Source organism: Dreissena polymorpha, chromosome 2 (genome assembly GCF_020536995.1).
Source record: "Dreissena polymorpha isolate Duluth1 chromosome 2, UMN_Dpol_1.0, whole genome shotgun sequence".
NCBI lineage: Eukaryota > Metazoa > Mollusca > Bivalvia > Myida > Dreissenidae > Dreissena > Dreissena polymorpha.
The window spans coordinates 37,188,465-37,209,062 of record NC_068356.1 but is presented as its reverse complement, the minus strand read 5'-3'; the positions used below and the strand labels follow the sequence as shown (position 1 = coordinate 37,209,062).

General features: G+C 33.6%; 1 protein-coding gene and 1 non-coding gene across 2 annotated transcripts; one reads left to right on the top strand and one right to left on the bottom strand.

Annotated features, from left to right (window-relative positions):
* Positions 1-2,867: 2,867 nt before the first annotated feature.
* LOC127866639 (28S ribosomal protein S34, mitochondrial-like) lies at positions 2,868-5,711 on the bottom strand. Its single transcript, XM_052407343.1, has 2 exons — positions 5,430-5,711; positions 2,868-4,703 (listed from the first exon to the last, which is right to left on the bottom strand). Exons 1-2 carry the CDS (start codon positions 5,604-5,606, stop codon positions 4,317-4,319), a joined length of 564 nt encoding a protein of 187 aa, XP_052263303.1. The 5' UTR covers positions 5,607-5,711; the 3' UTR covers positions 2,868-4,316.
* A 116-nt stretch (positions 5,712-5,827) lies between these two features.
* Positions 5,828-5,900, top strand: Trnar-acg (transfer RNA arginine (anticodon ACG)). The gene has a single exon. It is a non-coding gene; the product is annotated as a tRNA-Arg (tRNA).
* The last annotated feature ends 14,698 nt before the right edge of the window (positions 5,901-20,598 follow it).

Below are 20,598 nucleotides of genomic sequence, written 5' to 3'. Positions count from 1 at the left end.
AAGATTTTTGAAAGTTTTCCCACAATAGGCCTTATATAAGCATATGTTCAATTTTGTGTGCCACGGGGCAGGGCCAAACTTGATCCCAGTGGCATTATTTGAACAAACTTGGTAGAGGACTATAAGATGTCACTACATACCAAATTTGGTAGCCCTACCCTTAATGTTTATGGACAAGAAGATTTTGAAAGTTAAAAAAAAAAATACCTTTATAAGCATATATTCAAATTTATGACCCCCATGGCAGTTTCAAATTTGACCCCAGGGGCATAATTTGAACAAACTAAGAAGAGAACTATTACATGTCACTACATACAAAATTTGGTAGCTCTATGCCATACAGTTATGGACAAGCATATTTTAAAAGTTTTCACAAAATAGGCCTTATAAAAGCATATGTTCAATTTTGTGACCCTCGGGGCAGTGTCAAACTTGACCCCAGGGGCATAATTTGAAAAAATTTGGTAGAGGACTATAAGATGTCACTACATACCAAATTTGGTAGCCCTAGGCCCAATGGTTATGGACAGAAAGATTTGAAAAGTTTTCACAAAATAGACCCTATATAAGCATATGTTCAATTTTATGACCCTGTGGCAGGGTCAAATTTGACCCCAGGGGCATAATTTGAACAAATTTGGTAGAGGACTATAAGATGTCTCTACATACTAAATTTATAAGCCCTAGGTCCAAATGTTATGGACGAGAAGATTTTTAAAGTTTTCACAAAAAAGGCCCCATATAAGCGTATGTTCAGTTTTGTGACCCCCGAGGCAGGGTCAAATTTGACCCCAGGGGCATAATTTGAAGAAATTTGGTAGAGGATTATAATATGTCTCTAAATACCAAATTTGATAGCCCTAGGCCCAATGGTTATGGAAGAGAAGATTTTGAAAGTTTTCACAAAATAGGCCTTATATAAGCATATGTTCAATTTTGTGACCCCCAGGGCAGGGTCAAATTTGACCCCAGGGGCATAATTTGAAGAAATTTGGTAGAGGACTATTAGATGTCTTTACATACCAAATTTGATAGACCTAGGCCCAATGGTTATGGACAGAAAGTTTTCACAAAATAGACCCTATATAAGCATATGTTCAATTTTATGACCCCGTGGCAGGGTCAAATTTGACCCCAGGGGCATAATTTGAAGAAATTTGGTAGAGGACTATAAGATGTCTCTACATACTAAATCTATTAGCCCTAGGCCCAATAGTTATGGACGAGAAGATTTTTAAAATTTTCACAAAAAAGGCCCCATATAAGCGTATGTTCAGTTTTGTGACCCCCGGGGCAGGGTCAAATTTTTACCCCAGGGTCATAATTTGAACAAAGTTGGTGGAGGACTATTAGATGTCTCTACATACCAAATTTGATAGACCTAGGCCCAATGGTTAGAGACGAGAAGATTTTGAAAGTTTTCACAAAATAGGCCTTATATAAGCATATGTTCAATTTTGTGACCCCCGGGTCAACTTTGACCCCGGGAGCATAATTTGAAGAAATTTGGTAGAGGACAGAGCATAATTTGAAGAAATTTGGTAGAGGACTATTAGATGTCTCTACATACCAAATTTGATAGCCCTAGGCCCAATGATTACGGACGAGAAGATTTTGAAAGTTTTCACAACATAAGGCCTTATATAAGCATATGTTCAATTTTGTGAACCCCGGGGCAGGGTCAAATTTGACCCCAGGGGCATAATTTGAACAAATTGTTAGAGGACTATTGGATGTCTCTACATACCAAATTTGATAGCCCTAGGCCCAATGATTATGGACGAGAAGATTTTGAAAGTTTTCACAAAATAGGCCTTATATAAGCAAATTTTCATTTTTGTGACCCCCCCCCCCCCCCCCCCGGCAGAGTCAAATTTTACCCCAGGGGCATAATTTGAACAAATTTGAAAAAGGTTCACCCCAGGAACATTCCTGTGAAATTTCATCAGAATTGGACCAGTAGTTTAGGAGAAGATATTTTAAGGAAAAGTTAACGCACGCATGCACGCACGCACGGATGCTCGCACAATGGACACAGGACCATTACATAAGCCCCGCTGGTCTCTGGCCAGTGGAGCTAAAAACGTAAGCTGAGTCACTGGCACTCTATCAACACACTGACGTGAATAAACCAGCCATCTCGTTAGAGACCATAAAACAGCAATGCTGCGACCAACAAATCTGCCATGTTAGGGCAATAACCATACATTAACAATTTACAAGATTTAATCAAATTAATGTCACGTAGCTTCATGTTGTTCATAGTATATTGACACTGACGTGCCTGTTATTATGACATAGTACCGCCCACCCCACCCTGCACGTATGAAACTTGCAAAAATTCGTTAAACATTTGTACAAAAAGCAACTAAGACATATATACTGTATTTCAAAGAAAAATACAACTCTCATAATTATTAAATTCTATTTACAAGAGAAAAAAATGCAACAAAAACTGAATTTCTTGACATCCGTAAGGTTTAAGGAGATGGATGTTGAAGACCAGAAATCCTTAAACCTGTAGAAGTTTTTTTATTTAAGTATTTTAATTGCGTTTTGAGCAATACCATCAATTTCATATTAGTTAGGCAATGTTTTAATTGTTTAAACATTTTTTCAAATACAAATAGAAAATATATGTACAAGGTCGCCGTGTTGTCATGGATATGGTGTCCGCCTAGCGACTTGGAGGTCACGGGTTCGATCCCCACCATGTGAGCGTTCTTTAGATCTCTCCCAAAGACACCAATTACTGGTTCTAGGCCCAGGAAACGGACTCGAGAGCGTTTATATAGGCCTTAGGCTTTCGATGCAATCAAGCTAAAATAAATAGGTTTAAACTAAATATATGTAGAAATAAAATATCATTACAATAAATATCTTTATTAACAATTGACAATTGATCCATAAAAATTTCAAGACTTAAGCTGTATATTAAATTTAGCAACAATTCAAAACACGTGAAATCCAATGGTTGCTACCTTGCCTACTGTATTTCAAGCACAAAAACTACACATAATGAAAAATCAGTGGCAAAGATTAATCAATCAGGACGTCAGATAAGAAAGTAAAACAGTTTTCATGCATTGCCTCCAATTCTAAGAAATGCATTGTAAATAATATATAACAAAATGTTATATTTAGCTAAACGAGAATGATGGCTATGAGGCTGAAAAAGGAATTGAGCAAATTTGGATGTTCATTTGAAGCAAATCTCAATATTAGCATTTATTTATATTGATTGAAGCAATTTAAAACAATTGTAAATGGACTCACATTTTTTTCTTTCACAGTTCTGTTATTTCTGTAAGCTTTTTTAATATAATAAATAACCATTACAAATGCATGTGGTCATATGCAAATAGCCCATTGCTAATAAAAGCACCCAGATCTCAATCAAGATAAATAAAGGTACAATTGTATACATTTACCCGTGTTACCTCTCTTGTTAGATCAGACGAATTCCTAAAGTTTAACAAGAGTTCTTACTTTTCACAAACTATGTCCATTGAGTCGTGTTCTGAGAAAATTGGGCGTAATGCATGTGCGTAAAGTGACGTCCCAGATTAGCCTGTGCAGTCTGCACAGGCTAATCAGGAACAACACTTTCGGCTTTTATGACATTTTTCATTTAAATGAAGTCTCTTCTTAGCAAAATTCCAATTTAAGCAGAAAGTGTCGTCCCTGATCAGCCTGTGCAGACTGCACAGGCTAATCTGGGACAACACTTTACACACATGCATTAAGCCCAGTTTTCTCAGAAAACGACTCCATTGATGACAATTGAAAGGTCAAAAGTGATCACCAAGTTGTATGATTATCTCTTTGAGATAGAAAGCAGACAAGATAATCTGGTAATTTCTTATAATTCAAGGACTATTACCTGTATTCAGAGGTGTTTTAAGTGATTACGCTGGTTATAGAACTTAGCCTTAATATAATGCTTATGTGTTCCCATAATACTCCCCATTCTTCAAATGGCCTAGAAAAGGGGCATTATGTTTGTTTACATAGGATGATAAAAAAAACATACGGCTTCTTATCAATCATTAGCCATGCATGCTTGTAGTGTAGGAGAACTTTTTTTGGACAAATTTGCCTGCACTGAAAGAAAAGCGGATCTATGGATGGACAGAGACAGACATCAAATATATCTCCCCCCCCCCCTATAATTTGCATCAAGGGGAAAAACAGCTGTAACTGAGATAAAACTGGAGAAATTTATATGTGCATATTTATTGTACTTAGTTTATTTTTTTATTTGTATACATGTACATTTGTTAAAATCTAACATTTTGAAATCATGCTTTAAATATTTATGTTTTAGTTTCCTGAGTAGGTAATGAATTCTTAGCTTTCTGGTACATTTCTGGTACAGGGACTCTGCCTTTATCAAGTTTACTATTATTAAACTTTGAAAAGGCGATCTTTCTCCTTGTAACAAAAAAGTCTGTTTCCACTTTAAAGCCATAAGCTGCCAGTTCCTGAGACACAAACAATTGCATGGTTGGCGGAATGGGAACTGCAGCAGGAACGACTTTCACAGTCTCTGGATACACCTTCTTCACTGAGTCTAGAATGGTCTGCTCCTGATCCCTTGGTACGAGCACCCAGTCCAGCTTATTGCCTGCATCTATCTTACACTCCCCCATGTTCTTTCCACGGAATATCTTCTCCCCAAAAGCAACACCTTTGTTGTAGCCCTGAAAATATTTAATAAACAGCACATCAAGTACTTCCAAGTCCATTAGTACACAAAATTTTGCCCTTAATATGGCTATGGTCTATTTGAATTGTACATTTGGTTACAGATTGAACCCTTAGCATTCCTTTATTTAATATTTATCAATTAAAATATAAATTTAATTACTTTCTAATGATATGTTTTTAATTTTGCACGCATGTATTTTTTCTTCCTTTCAGTTTTTATCTTAATCATTTTTGGGAATCGGGCAGGGGCCATTTGGATTGGGAAAACTCAAAAAAATAAGATTGAGACCGTTTAACATTATATTTGTGCAGGTTTCACTCAAAGAGATGGATAGAAAGATCAATAGAATGCTGCAATAAATTCACTTGAAAAATACAATTGAGAATTTTAAGGAAGTCATTTAGGAAAACTAAGGATTTTTTGGGAATGGGGTCCCATGTGGGTCACAAACTTGACCCACAAAACACTGTATATGTTCAGAAAACTGATCTGGACAGCGTAAGTTATTCACACAACTTATATCCGAATATATTGCTTCAACATTATTAAATCAACATGCTAGTAACATTATTTTTTTGCATACTTTTTTAATAGTTCTGACCCTCTAAATATGCTTATGTCCTCATTTGCATGAACTTAAAGTAACATTAATACTAAAAATCGAAGAATTTTTTGCAAAATATTTCGTAAATAAAGTAAGCCCGTAAAAAATCAGTACCTTGGCATTCAAGTCTGGAATGACTTTAGTCAAACGGTAGAATGATGGTTCTTCATATCTTTCGAACTTCTTTCTGATGACAATACGTCCTTGTCCAAAATTTTTAAGCTTTCGAGCGATCTGATACAAAGACTTTCCGTGAAAGAAACTCTCCCTTCCAACGTTGACAACTGGCATTTTTGGAATTCGATTAATTATTTTTCAGTACAAGTTTCAATTATACGTTGTTTTGTATCGCGAAATAATGTGACAAGGGCATGTTGATTTTCATTAAGAACGGTAACTTAAATCGATTTAAGTTTTATTTGTTAGAGTTACTTTTCTTAGACCGTTTACTTTTCTTCTTTCGTTTCACTTACTGGATATTTATAATATACTTTCTATGCAGTAGATGTGCAGGTCCTGTGGCCCAATGGATAAGGCGCCTGACTACGGATCAGGAGATTGCAGGTTCGAGTCCTGCCAGGATCGAAATTATGTTTTAGTTTGGAAGTAAGTGATTGATCTGTTTTTGTTTTTTTTTTAAAATAAGAATCTACTTTTTGCGTCATAAGGTCAAGCTGTGCTTAAAAAATTTCACAAATTGGAACTCATGCAGCGCCAGCAGCGGATAACGTCCGATTTTGTGTTGCATATGATCGATGCGTTCAGGGACCTATACAAACTGTCCCTGATGCGTTTGACCTTTAGCCAAGCAACATGGCACGTAGTAAATATCACTTTTGATAAAAATATTTGAAATCGTACTTAAATAGTAATTCTGAAAAGTGATTAGACCATTAATTCACAGACCAATTCGTATTATTACAATATTGCCATCTGTCGATTAATGAAGGCGTTATTCATTTTAATCGGTAAGTGCATAATAAATTCAGTCATGGATGTCAACCCATATAGCTAAGAGCATGAGCGAAAACTTGACATTTACTACAAAATAATGAGTGCGATCCACTTAAACGGATTTAACAGGCGCTAGTCGCAACAACGTTTGACGAGTTCTGACGGAAGGTTTTTGACATGAAAATAAGTCACAAGGAAATATTTTTTCAAAACAAAAAAAATTGAAATGACAAGTGCAGTAATTGTTAAAACTGAATCACGTATAACCGTTTTGAACAGTTGTGTGCTTATCAAAGTTTAATGTTTATGCTAGAAATTTGTAAGAATGAAATTAATAAATTACTCATTTTTCTGTTTGAATAGGTCCCTGAATTACTATGTATTCATTGTCGATGGATATCAGCGATAAGGCCAGGGTTTTATTATTTTCTGTTTAACGGGATTTTTTTGTGTGGAAAAAAATCAAAATAAAAACTCAAAAAAGTTTCTAAGGACAAAAATAAAAATAAAGCATAATAAAAAAATATTTTTTTATTTTTGGAAGTTACTAAAAACAGTAAAAATAACTACCTGTAAACTTGCCTGGTATTGCCAGAAAGTGTCCAGTCAGTAAAAAATGTGAGGGGTCTCAAAAAAGTTTACAACATGAAAAGAAGTTAAATGTTTAAGCAAACTTTTGAGGACACACAAACTGTTGAGAACGCAGATGGTGTCGATCACAACAGCATACCAGCATACCATGAGCATTCCTGCTCAGGTGAGCTAATAGAAAGAACAATTCAGCTAATTAACAGTTTTACATGGGTCGGCCTAGGGTCAAATTTTAAGGGAGAAGTGACTTCTGTCTTGACTGGCATTTTTTAGGGAGAAGTCAGGAGAAATAAGGAGAAGTCTTGTTGTTTTTTTGTTTTATCTTGTAATTATTTGCATTAGTGTGTTTACGCTTTTAAATTACTGAATTCATGATGTGCATTATGAATCCTGCTTATATATATATATATATATATATATATATATATATATATATATATATATATATATATATATATATATATATATATATATATATATATATATAGTTATATAAGTAAAATGTAATAATCCAGATTGTGAATATTATATAATAAAAGTAAAAACACGTGTCTGGGATTTTAAATATATATTGATTTAGCCAACGCGTTTCGCATAGCTCATCAGGGCATATTATGCCCTGATGAGCTATGCGAAACGCGTTGGCTAAATCAATATATATTTAAAATCCCAGACACGTGTTTTTACTTTTATTATATATATATATATATATATATATATATATATATATATATATATATATATATATATTTATATCTTTATTGCCTCCATTTTCTGAAGATATACATGATGCAAACAAACGATACAAACAGCACAAATACAAAAGACAGTCAATGTGAATAAGTAGAGATAAAGTCAAATTATTATGTTTATATATACAAGTAAATACATAGATAGTTATCGCAAGGGTGTACTTTATGTCTCAGTTCTTTGAACGCGTCATATTGAGACCCCTTATCAGCGTACTGTGCACTTCACTTATAAAAAATATAGCGAAATTTGGAAGTGCCAGGTTTAGGGTTTGACTACATGCGTGGAGTTCTCTTGATGACTATACCGCGAGTACCGATTGTAGAAAATTGGCGCAGTTAATCCACACCGTATTACGCGTCACGTCGATGGCAGAATGTTCCGTCGATGACAGATAGCTTTACTCGACCGCGTTAACAGGTAGGTTACAAATTCGTTCGATATAATTATATAAAGCAAGCAAGGCCAAAATCGTTGCTACGAACATATTGTCCATTGACTGAGGACGCCACCAGGTAATTTTGGACTCGTAGTTCAAGTTTTTAAAGAAATGTGAACGAGTTAAAAGTGTCAGTCTCCGAAAAATCATTGAAAATGACTGCTTTTTGTTCAAAATATCTGAAGTTTGAAATAAATGACTTGATTTCGTGTTATATACTTACGCATTTATCCCTTAAGGATACGTAAGCCAATTATCCGCCCTTTGAGTTGTTTCATGAACATGTTACAGGCGTCCAAACTGACCCCGTCGAAAAAAAGGGTGCCGTAGTTGGCAGATATGTGTTTTAAATGATGCCGCTGATGGCAGAAACGCTGTAGAAAATGCTAACGTAGATGACAGATTGTCAAAATAACTATTTTATTTATTTCTCTCTTCTTTTTGTACTTTTATACACAATTGAGAAGCGAAACTGTCCTTTGTAATATATTCTTAAGAAAAGAAGGTTATTTATGCAGTAAGTGTATGAATATTATGTTCAATATAATTGATTATGATACCTATATAATATATATAACGATGCTATAATATAATATAATGAGGGTGTTTTTTTTGTAGAAAACCGTCACCATGAAGAGGTTCAGGTGTTATTACTGTGACTCTGAGTTTGATGTCAACAAAGACACTGTACACCACCTCATAGAACAACACGAATCTTTAACCATTAAGTACAGGGAGCTGGAACTGAATGAGAAAACGTGTCGTCAAGGCTACTGAACAAAGGATTATGATATTAATCCGGCAGAATGTTCCGTCTTAATATGTTTTAAGATATGTAACAATTACAATGAATCAGTACATGTATATTTAATGATAGTTGGAATCATATTTATTGATATTAAAATATAAACTATGTATCGCTATCATGTAACTGTCCATACCTCTTATATAGAAAAGCTTATTTAAATTTTCAGTGACCACTTCTTTGACACTACAGAAAGAAATCGCAAGAAGCAGAAACGAAAGAAAGGACAGATATCGGCTCCAGATCAACTTGCGCATGGACAAAGGGGCGTGAGACATTTTCATGCATGCGATGAATCCAAGATTTAAGCCCATATCCGAAAAGGTCTTAAAGATATTCAACAACACATCACAATTCATCTGATAAAACGTTATTTAGAACTGTAACAGTAAAAATATGTAAACAAAAACATAAAATCTGCAATCTCCCTGCTACAACTGTGTTACATTATTCTCAAAACAAACGTCGAATATGGACAGTTTAACATTATTGTTACATATCATACACTATCGGGTTCGTCATTTTTCCTATATAACGTATACTGCGACTTTAAAATTCTGAGATATAAAATTACGTGTAAGTTGTTAGAGACATCGTTGTTTGTGTTAGAATGGCATATCTGTGAACACGTATAATGTTAGAGAGGTTTAGATTGTACATCTAAATTGTTACATCTACGAATTATTTTACTATATGTTGCATTGAGCGTCTCGTCTTTAGTCATCTGGAAACCCACCGATATAGATAAAGTGAGATTTTTTTTTTATCAGCGTGTTTTCGAGTCCAAAACTTTTAGTTTTACCTCTACCGCTGGCTTTCCAGACGTTAACAAGAAACGCCCGATGCAAAAAATAGCATAATCATACGTATAAGATACAAGTAAAACATACAAAACAAAACCTCTAGATGACATACCATCTCCATCACAATATGTTTGACTTGTATTTATATTTTTAAACGTACTTGTTCAATAAAAGCAATATTAGATAATTATCATCTCAGAAATACAATTGTTATCATTAAATTTTAAATCATATTTTGTGTTTTGTTTTGTTTTCACTTAAACCTTGTAATGGTTATAATGCACGGACCGACAGGACTTACTGGTATACTAATATGACTTGTCGGAGTTTAAAACAGTGAGACTAGCTTCAAAAGAACATTAACAATGAAATACAATTAAAAAATATTTCTTAAAACTCAAAAATCTTATAAAGATTGTTCTGAAAATCTTAAAGAGGTAAACATTATGATGTCGACGAACATGGCCATTTGGATTAATTGCGTATATACGAAATCATGATTCAATACAGACACTTGTTATGATAAATAAGGCACTAGTAAACATTTAAAATTCATACCGCATCATTATAATTAATATCAAATACAGTGTATGCCACTGTGATGTATGGTCACATATATTTTAACATATGGTCATAATCCTTTGTTATGTAGCCGTGACGACCCATTTTCTCATTCAGTTCCAATGTACTTAATGGTTATATATATTATATAGGTATCACAATCAAGTTTATTGAACAGAATATTCATACACCTACAGCATACATAACCTTCTTTTCTTGAGAATATAATACAAAGGACAGTTTCGCTTCTCAATTGTGTATAAAAGTACAAAAAGAAGAGAAAAATAAACAAAATAGTTATTTTGACAATCTGTCATCTAAGTTAGCATTTTCTACAGCGTTTCTGCCATCAGCGGCATCATTTAAAATACATATCTGCCAACTACGGCACCAATTTGTTTTCGACGGGGTCAGTTTGGACGCCTGTAACATGTTCATTAAACAATTCAAAGAGCGGATATTTGGCTAACGTATCCCTAAGGGATTAATTCGTATGTGTATAACACGAAATCATGTCATTTATTTCAAATTTGAGATATTTTGAACAAATATCAGTCATTTTCCATGATTTTTCGGAAACTGTTACTTTTAACTCGTTCGCATTTCTTTAAAAACTTGAACTACGAGTCCAAAATTACCTGGTGGCGTCCTCAGTCACTGGACAATATGTTCGTAGCAACGATTTTGGCCTTACTTGCTTTATATAATTATATTGAACGAATTTGTAACCTACCTGTTGTACGCGGTCGAGTAAAGCTATCTGTCATCGACGGAACATTCTGCCATCGACGTGACGCGTAATACGGTGTGTAATCAGAAACTCTGGGTAGAGTTCTATAGGCATCAAGTCTGCTATGACGTCATCTATCATTCCCATGAGGTATAACGCCAGTGTTGCAGGTTCTGCGGTTTTGAAGTGTGCGTGCAGTGGTGCGCTTAGTGGCCGAACGGTTTCAGGGAACGTTTGTAGACGTTACGGCGAGTCAGTAAAGGGGCACTCAAAAAGTGCGTGTACCACTTCAGTGTGCATGTACTGGTGTGTGCTCTTTAAGCATAGGACGGGTTGGTTCAGGAGGTGTTTTGCAAGATAAACGAGCCAGGAACTTCATGAGCGGTAGGCTGTCTGGGCGGATCTTCGCGACTCTCCATATGGTAGCCGGTTCCAGGCTCTTGTGAATTTCTTTGAAAAGCGAAACATGTTTATGTTATTTGAGCCTCATTCGCCAGTGATTGGTTTCGTGTTGGCGCACTGCCTTTTTACAGACTGATTTCCATCTTTTCTTTTGACGGGAATAAACTGTTTGTTTTAAAGCTCGTTAAGTAGTCTTCAAGGTGATATTTCTGCAGAATTTTCACAATATCTGGAATAAAGCCAATTTTCCGGTTTTCGCACAATTCAAACTGACACAGTCTTAGAATGAAAAGCATATGGCATATTATACATAAATATTTAACATTTATTTTGTCTTCTAAATAAAACATTATAATAACCCTATACTCAAATTCCAGTAGAAACAACAATAAAAACAACGATAAAAACATTTACATACACAAGTCAAGGTCGTTTGATCAGGGATGTGTGGCTGATTTCAGCTCCTGTTAAAATTGCTCTTTATATATATAATAGTGACAGAAAATAGTAATGTTTGGTGCTAAACATTAGGTGAATGTATCTGGAACGCATGGGATAAATTAGTTACATCAAAAAATGGATATAAATAGCGAGTGAATATCTGTATCTTTCTGTGCTAAAAATTGGATATTTTCAGTACATTTAGAGGACATTGAGAGGTCCCCTAAACACATTGGATATAATGAACAGAACAGAACAGAACATAAGTTTATTACGACTTGTACATAGTACATCGTCAGTCTTAACCTTGTAATTATACATACATCAACAGGTCATGTGAATAGGAAGTGATCATACAGTTATAAGTAATATACATTCAATCTAACGTAATGCATGCAAGTAGTTTGAGGAAAAAGAAAATAGCATTTTTACAAACTATTTATGTGGCAGGGTGGCTATCTAGTTATCAACATTTACGGAAATATACTAAATTAGAATTTGATTATCTTGCGCATAAAATGTGTATTATTATGTTAATAATAATAGTAAGGCATAACACACATATTTTGCATATATTACATAGTTTCCATAAGGCATCAAATTAGACAATCAGACACGTCTGTTTTACATCTGTATGTAAAAAAATAAGAAAGAAAAAAGTAATACTTTTTTGTATTGAACAAAAGTTGGGCATGTAACATATAACATATGATTCAGTATGCTCACAGTAATACTATTAAGTAACGAATAGCTATCTGATTGATAGGATTACATACATACACAAAAAAAAACAATCACATAAACAATCAAAGAAGCGAACCCGCGGAACAGAAGAACAAATCAGCTGGTCGTATTATGTACAACATTCAATAAGGACTTTCTAGCGAAAAGAGCTTCTTTCACAAAAACGGATAACTTAATAACGTCTATTTTAGAACATGTTCTCATAAGGCTTAGGAATTTATATACTGATGGTCGCTGGTAATAATATGATTTTATATATTTTTTCCTGATATCGTTATAACAAGGGCAGATTAACATAAAGTGGTATTCATCTTCTATATCACGTGAGTTACAACAACTGCAATACCTTTCTTCCCTTGCTATGCGATTATTAATGTACCTACCCGTTTGAATTCTTAATGGATGGCATGACATTCTTAATCTACAGAAATAAAATCTGAGGCTTTTAGGTAAGACATCTAAATATTTTTCATACTCGAACGATAATTTAAATTCTTTGTACAATATTAAAACTGGACTTTCAAGTGTTTGAAGCCAGTGTTGTTTAAAGCAATCTAAGACTCTACATTTAAATTCAGTTAGAAATGTGTTTGTGTTAACATAGTGACCATTTTCAAACACGTAAGCGAACCCGTAATCGTTGAGCAGCTTTTTCACATTTGATACCCAATTTTTCTTGCCATTAATGCAATCTTTAAGAGCCTCATTATAAACAACACTTAGTATAATATTATCACTGTCTTTAATTTTAAACCAATATTTAATTATTCTAATGTATCTGTGTATATATAGAGGATATCTGCCCAGTTCACCATATACTGCAGCAGAACACGAATTGCTTTTTACTCTTAGTAATCTTTTACAAAATTTAAGGTGAATCCTTTCTAGTTCCTTAGATTTGGTGTAACCCCAAACTTCGCACGAATAGTTAAGTATTGGTGTTACAAATGCATCAAATAGTTGACAAAGGGTTTTTGGCAAAAGATCAAAGTCGTCGCATTTGCAAAATAGAACATTTAAAGCTTTCAAGGCCTTTCCATTGAGATGTTCAATGTTTTTACAGAAGTTTCCTGTGTAATTCAAAACAGTACCAAGGTAGTTGAAACCATCGACTACTTCTATTGGTTGGCTATTATAGGTCCATTTTTCGTTTGCTAATAACGCCCCACGTTTTCGGAAAACCATTATTTTAGTTTTTGATGTATTTACAGTAAGACCCCATGTGTTACAATATGAAAACAAAAGATCTAAATGTCGCTGGGTTTCCTCAGGAGTTTTACCTATAATAGCCATATCATCAGCAAACAACAACAAAATCAAAGTTAAATCATCAATACTTAAGCCGGCATCAATGTCACACTGCAAATATAACTCTAGATCTTCAACAAATAGTGAAAACAAAAGAGGTGACATCACCTCGCATTGTCGTAAGCCAACAGCATAATTGAAATATTCAGAATAAGAAGAGCATACCTTAACACACGACTTAACTTTTTGGTACATATCTTTAACAATTCTAAGTAATTTTCCATCAATACCAGTTTTAAACATTTTTAAACACAGTGCATTTCTATAAATGGAATCAAAACACTTCATCATGTCAACGTAAATGACATAGAGCCTCTTATTTTCATTGAGGTATTTCTGAACAAGAGAATGTAAAATAAAAATTGGATCTACTGTGGAACGCCCTTTACGAAATCCGAACTGCGCATCCGAAATACTGTTATTGTCCGTACAAAACTTTTCAATGCGTTTATTTAGGACTGTAGTAAATAGTTTTGACAAACAACTTAAAAGTGTAATACCACGATAATTATTAACCTCGCCTTTGTCGCCTTTTTTATGTAGTGGTATTATCAAGCCTTCCATCCAGCTTGCTGGGTAGTAACCTGAATTTAAAATACCGTTAAAAATATCACATAAATGACTGGCTAGAATATCAATACATTCCACGAAATACTCGTTTAATAATTGATCATTGCCCGGGGTTTTATTACGCTTGAGCGATTTAACTGCACAGCGTATTTTACTTACGGTAATAGGCTGGTCAAGTTCAGTGTTAAAACTAGATAAATTATTAAAATCATGTTGTCTACAAAAATATTCTGCTTCTTCGTTGTAACAATTAGATAAATCGTTACTTAAATTTGCAAAGTATTCTTTAAAATAAACCTACAAAATAACTGTACATGTGAATAACACTTACCTGTGTAATCGTTAATTTTAATTCAAACCTCTAAGCTCATAATTGATTGGATATACAATACAGTTTCAATAATACCTGATATGACTGCTAACAGTAAATCGGATCATCCTCAATAAAATTTCAAAGGACAAAAGCCTCGAACAAAGCCTGCCACAAAGAAACAGCGTGCTGACTCAAATAGCAACAATACCAGCATGGAGGAACTAATTAATATTCACACGCAATTAGAAGTCATGACAGAGGGAATCAGCAATCTGAGGGAAGATCTCGAAAGCATGTTGAAGAGGGAGGAAATCGAAGAACTCATTACAAGCACAGTTACCTCAATAATTGGAAAAATAGAAGAAACAATGGTCAATCGTATTGACACCGAAGAGAAGAATGTTACAATCACCTTCAAAGAACAGATAGCAGGTCTTGAATTTGAAAATGAGCAATTAAAACAAAAAATTGATGAGCTTAAGTGCAGTAGCACAAAAGCAATACGAGATCTGCAAACGCAAGTCGACAAAAATTATGATACCAGCAGAGATGCTCTCAAACTTTCTAACTACGATGAAAAATTCTCTAGAAAGAACAATGTGAAAATTATGAATATCCAAGAACCACCCCAAGAGTACGAAACTAGTCTAATCCAAACCATATCCAACATCCTTAAAACATCAGCGGACATCGAACTGAAGGCCGAGGATATAGTAGCATTCACCGCATTCCAACAAACAAAGGCAACATTAGACCAATATTACTGAAACTCCGAAATATCAATGCAAAATAATCAATAATGAGAAAACGAACACCAATGAAGGCCAAAGGGTTCAAATTAGTTGACGACGTAACGAAACGCAACCAAGGGCTTATCAGTAGGCTACTTTTACACCCAGACATCAAGAGCGCCTGTTTTTTCAATGGCTCAGTCTTCGGACAAACCAACAGCGAGAAACGCATAAAGTTTGACATCTTTGACAATGTCGACAATGCCATCAGTGATTACCGGAACAGAAACAGGAAGTCTACGGCGAGAGCCAGTGATTAGTGGGTAACAATCATGGATACTCTACAACTGTATTTTTTTTCACATTCAAATCGGTATGTAAATCCCTTCCCACTGTGTACTATATTGTCGATCTCAGTGTATTGTCTATATTGTACCATATTGTCGATCTCCTGTAAAATCATAAAACTGTCAAAAGTATTGTTTGACGCTTCGAGGTATGCATATACTATCGAATAACACTGTCCACATTATTTATATTATACTAATTTTTGGACAAAATCTTTATAAACAATGTAATACCTCCCATATGAAATAGTTTCACTTATACTTAATTATGTTGCATAATTTGCCGATCTACACTCCTTATGTATAAACTATCAAAATGTATCATATTATTTAATGTGATTAACTTGTAACTTGGTTGTTACAGTTCAAATTGATTCGAGTTTAGCTTAAAACTAATTCTGATTCTTTATTTGCAATTGATTGCATAATAAATGTACGCGGTAAAATATGGCTTTCTGTTGAATAAAATAGCATTTTACCAATGACCAAAATGTATATTTAACAATTCTTAACAAGTGTTATTTATATGACAAATATTGTTTTTGTTTACATTTTCTCATGAAAAGCAAATGTACTTTAAACAACTATACTGTTTATCCTTAACTAAAAGGTCAGTTTTCTATAAATCCAAAGCAGACCCAAGTTCCTCGTGCTTTCCGTAAATAACTGTACCATACAGATAAACATTCATGAGACATGTCATACTCGAGGGTCATTCATAAAACATATTTTTCTACCATAGCAAGTTATATTGTTCCGAGTATCTTAGATTTTTAACATATAAAATAGTATCTACTATAAATTGGATTTGAGATATTACTTAAACATAAAAAAGTGCAAACAAATAAGCTGCTAAGCTGAAAATAAAATTGAGCGTTAAATCGTTTGCTAATTAGTGTCTTTACTTTTTCATTGTTAGCAAAAGCCTTTAGACGACCCTCAAAATGGAAAAATCGAAATAACTACTGCAGCTTTATGTGGATAAAAGCACCTCGTGCTTGCTCCAAATACGTGCACTGTTTCCTAGCCCAAATGACAATATAACAGATGTATGTTTGCTACGGTTGTTAATTCTATCTATCTATACTGTCTAACTCCCCTTGCGGGTATTATTGACAGATATCTTTGTAGCCTTAATAACGCTGCCTATAATAATATTGGAATAGATAGGGGATATATAACTAAACGTATATGTTTGGTTTATTGAAAATGCATTTTAAGCATGTTTTTATGACACTTTTTTACAAGTCTTGAGATTGGTGTTAATACAATAAAAACTGACTAACAGGACAGTAAAGCCTCTACCTGTTTTTGAAATTCAACTCTAAGTATTCTTCCGATCGCTGCCTTTGGATACACGATTTATTTTTGTATTGAAGGCATATGTAATATTATCCAATTTCTGCTGTTAAATAAATTCAAGGAAAATAAAATTTTGACTTGTTAAAAATTATCTTGTCATTTCGTTATAGTTGTTCATACGAAAAAGATACCAGTGTATGTTTAGTATATAACCCACGAAATGGAAACACCACAAAGATCACAATCAACAATAACGGTAATAGCATTATGCGGGGATAAGCAGTCTGCGCTTGTTCAACTATTTATCTTTGTTTTCTTAGTTTTCAATAAAAATGCCGTTACGATTGTAATTGTTTTTCTTTCTGTTTAATTTGTTTGCACGATGTTCTCACTAAATATTTATGATTTTATAGCTGCTAGATAAAGTACCGAATGTTACTGTCTTATAATAAGGGCAATTTTGTGTGCACTGTTTGTACACTGCATATGTTTTACTTCTCACTTTTGTTGTCATTTTCTTTATTTGTTTCTGTTTATCTGTTTTTGTTTGCCATGATGTGTGTTTAGTTATGGAAGGTTAAGCATGTTTTTATTGCATTTTTGTTTGTTTGGACGGATATAAACTGTATTGTGTATTGACTATAATTGCGTTTTGTGTACAGACTGCTGTAATGGCTTATTGTTTTTGTTGTCTATGGTATGTTTACGAAAATGTAATCCTGTGTATTGAGAATGGATAATTTAAAGATTGTATCATACAACTGTCGAGGTTTAAATGATGTTTCGAAAAGAGCTGATGTTTTTGAATATCTTAAAAGTTTAAATGCCCAAATATATTGCTTACAGGATTGTCATTTCACTTCTCTAATGGGAAAAACAAATTTACTCACATTGGGCATGGAGAATGCTACTTAAGTTTTGGCTCTTCCAATAAGTTCTTATATTTTTATTCTTTGTGCTGAAATTTTGGCAATTAAAATCAGAAAATGTAATGCAATAAAAGGTATAGTGATAGAAAATATTGAATACAAAAAATCTCAGTTTGCTGACGATAAATCTCTCTTATTGGATGGCACCGATATTTCCCTCAATGCTACCCTAGATCTTTTAAATAACTTTGCCTAATGTTCTGGATTAAAATCAATTATGACAAAACAAATCTTATATGGATTGGCTCCAAAAAGATGAGCATACAATCAATAAAAACTAAATATAAACTATTGTGGGGCACAACAAACTTAAAAGTTTAAGTAATACTATTTGATGTCGATTTAAAGAAAATGATAGAAATTAACTTCTCAAGTAAACTTGAAAAGCTGCACAATATCATACATGTTTGGAAAAGAAGAACTTTAAAAAAAAAACTAAGAAAGATAACTGTTATTAAATCATTATTACTTCCCCTTTTAACACACCTGTTTATAGCACTTCCTTGTCCAGGAGAAAAAGCTTTAAATCAAATACATAACATGTTTTCGAATTTTGTATGGGATGAACCAGCAAAAATTAAACAAACTTTGCTTTTAAATCATATGATGATGGAGGAGTTGCCATGACTGATATATGCTTTTAAAAAAACTATGAAAATGACATGGTTAAGAAAAATTGTTTCAAGTAATGGAAAATGTTTCCAACTTGTATATTCTTTGTTTGATGTGAAGAAAATGTTTAATTTAGGAAAAAAATACTTAGAAAAAATAATGATTAGTTTAAAAAATTGTTTTTGGAGAGATGTCCTTTAATGTTACATTGAGTATATTAATAAACAAACCGTCAGTAAGTTAAAAAGATTATATTGACATGTATTGTATACTAACAAATTAACATGTTTACTAACAATACAAATTGTAATGTATGGAGGTGAATAAACGCTATAAATTAAAAAAAAAATTTTTACATACACAAGTCTTTGACAATAACAACAGTGTTACCAAATGACGTCAATTAACCCATCCCTCAAAAAGCAATTCTGTCGGTAGACATCAAAGGTCTTTGATATTGGGGCCGATTTCTAGGAGTTAAAACTGTGAACTTGTAACACCTCAGCAGGTGGCAAATGGCCAAAAGGCATTGATCAATACTACGTTACCGGCAGCATGCAGTACTGTCAGATACAGCATTAATACATTAGCTCCATAGAGGATGCAATGTGTGAAAACTATCGGAGATTTAACTTAATTGGATTATTTGTATTTATTTTTATCGGGTGTGAGGAAATAAATTGTAATTTACCCAATTTTTTTCATTTTATTCTTATTTCACTTTTCGGAAATTGATACGGCGCTCCCGTTAAACAGAAGATCAAAACACTCTGGCCTAAGGTTTAAAATGTGGTTACAAAAGTAGGTATAACAGTAAGGGGATGCGCTTGCGGTGTAATCAATATCATTTCCAGCTAATTAATATGTTCTGGAGTGCACCAATAGAGGGAGTATCGAAAAGAATGCTTAATAACTCTGACACAATGGTATGACCGATTTAATACTGTACAAAATTGCACGAGGTGTTTTTATTGGCTATCCATACGAATTACAAGAATTCTTTCTATCGAAATCATCAGACGATGTATAATACCTGTACAATCATTAATTCCTAAAGAATGTGGCTACATCTTGAGCTTATAGCACAAAATTGACAAACAAAACCAATGCCGCATGTTGTAATATTAAGAGAATTATAATAACTATGTTTGAAACGCGGATACACCAAAAGCATTTTTTAATGTAGGATAATACACACGCTGGGTATGCGGATACTTTGATAACAGATGGCACTTCGATACCGGATAACAACAAAAGCCACGCGCGAGAGGTAAGTTCATCTGGTTTTTTTAAAAGTTATATACTAGTAATAAAGATAAGTTTTTTAGACAAGGCGCATGGTCGAATTTATAAATGGGGTATCCTTTTCTATTGCAAAGAAAAAAATCGCGGAAGAATTGTAGATATTTCCCAAAAAAAAGAAAATTCGGTCGGAAAACAACATAAACTGGATGAACAGTAAACATTTCAACAAAATAAAATTACTTAGAAATATTGCAAGAAATTGTTTGATATTCCAGCATGTATAGTAATCACTGTGCTTCAAATACTGAAAATTTTATAGTATTCAATGAAATATAAACGAAGATAGAGAGCATGTTTTAATAGGTGGTATTCGTGAAGTTGCGGATACTTTGATTCCCGATAAAGGGCACTTTGGATAACAGATTCAACAAATTGGACACTCTGATAACCGAGTTTTATCTTCTACCTGAAATGCATGTATGTTTATTATGGCTATTTTTACCAAACATTTTAAAGTGCGAATCAATTTGCATTGTCAAGCCCGACACATTGGGAATCTATGCATAACGTAATTACATACACATGTAAAATAAAACCAATGGCGTTGTTCGTTTTCAAAAATCGTATTACTATTAATTTATGTATAATTAATATTATAAGTGCAAATTTTAAATAAGATTCAAATGCTTATTTCTGAAGTAATATT

Coding starts and splice junctions, on each gene's coding strand:
- LOC127866639 (XM_052407343.1), bottom strand. CDS start 5,606: ATGCCAGTTGTCAACGTTGGAAGGGAGAGTTTCTTTCACGGAAAGTCT. Junction 4,704..5,429: donor TTCCAGACTTGAATGCCAAG/GTACTGATTTTT, acceptor AAATATTTTCAG/GGCTACAACAAAGGTGTTGC.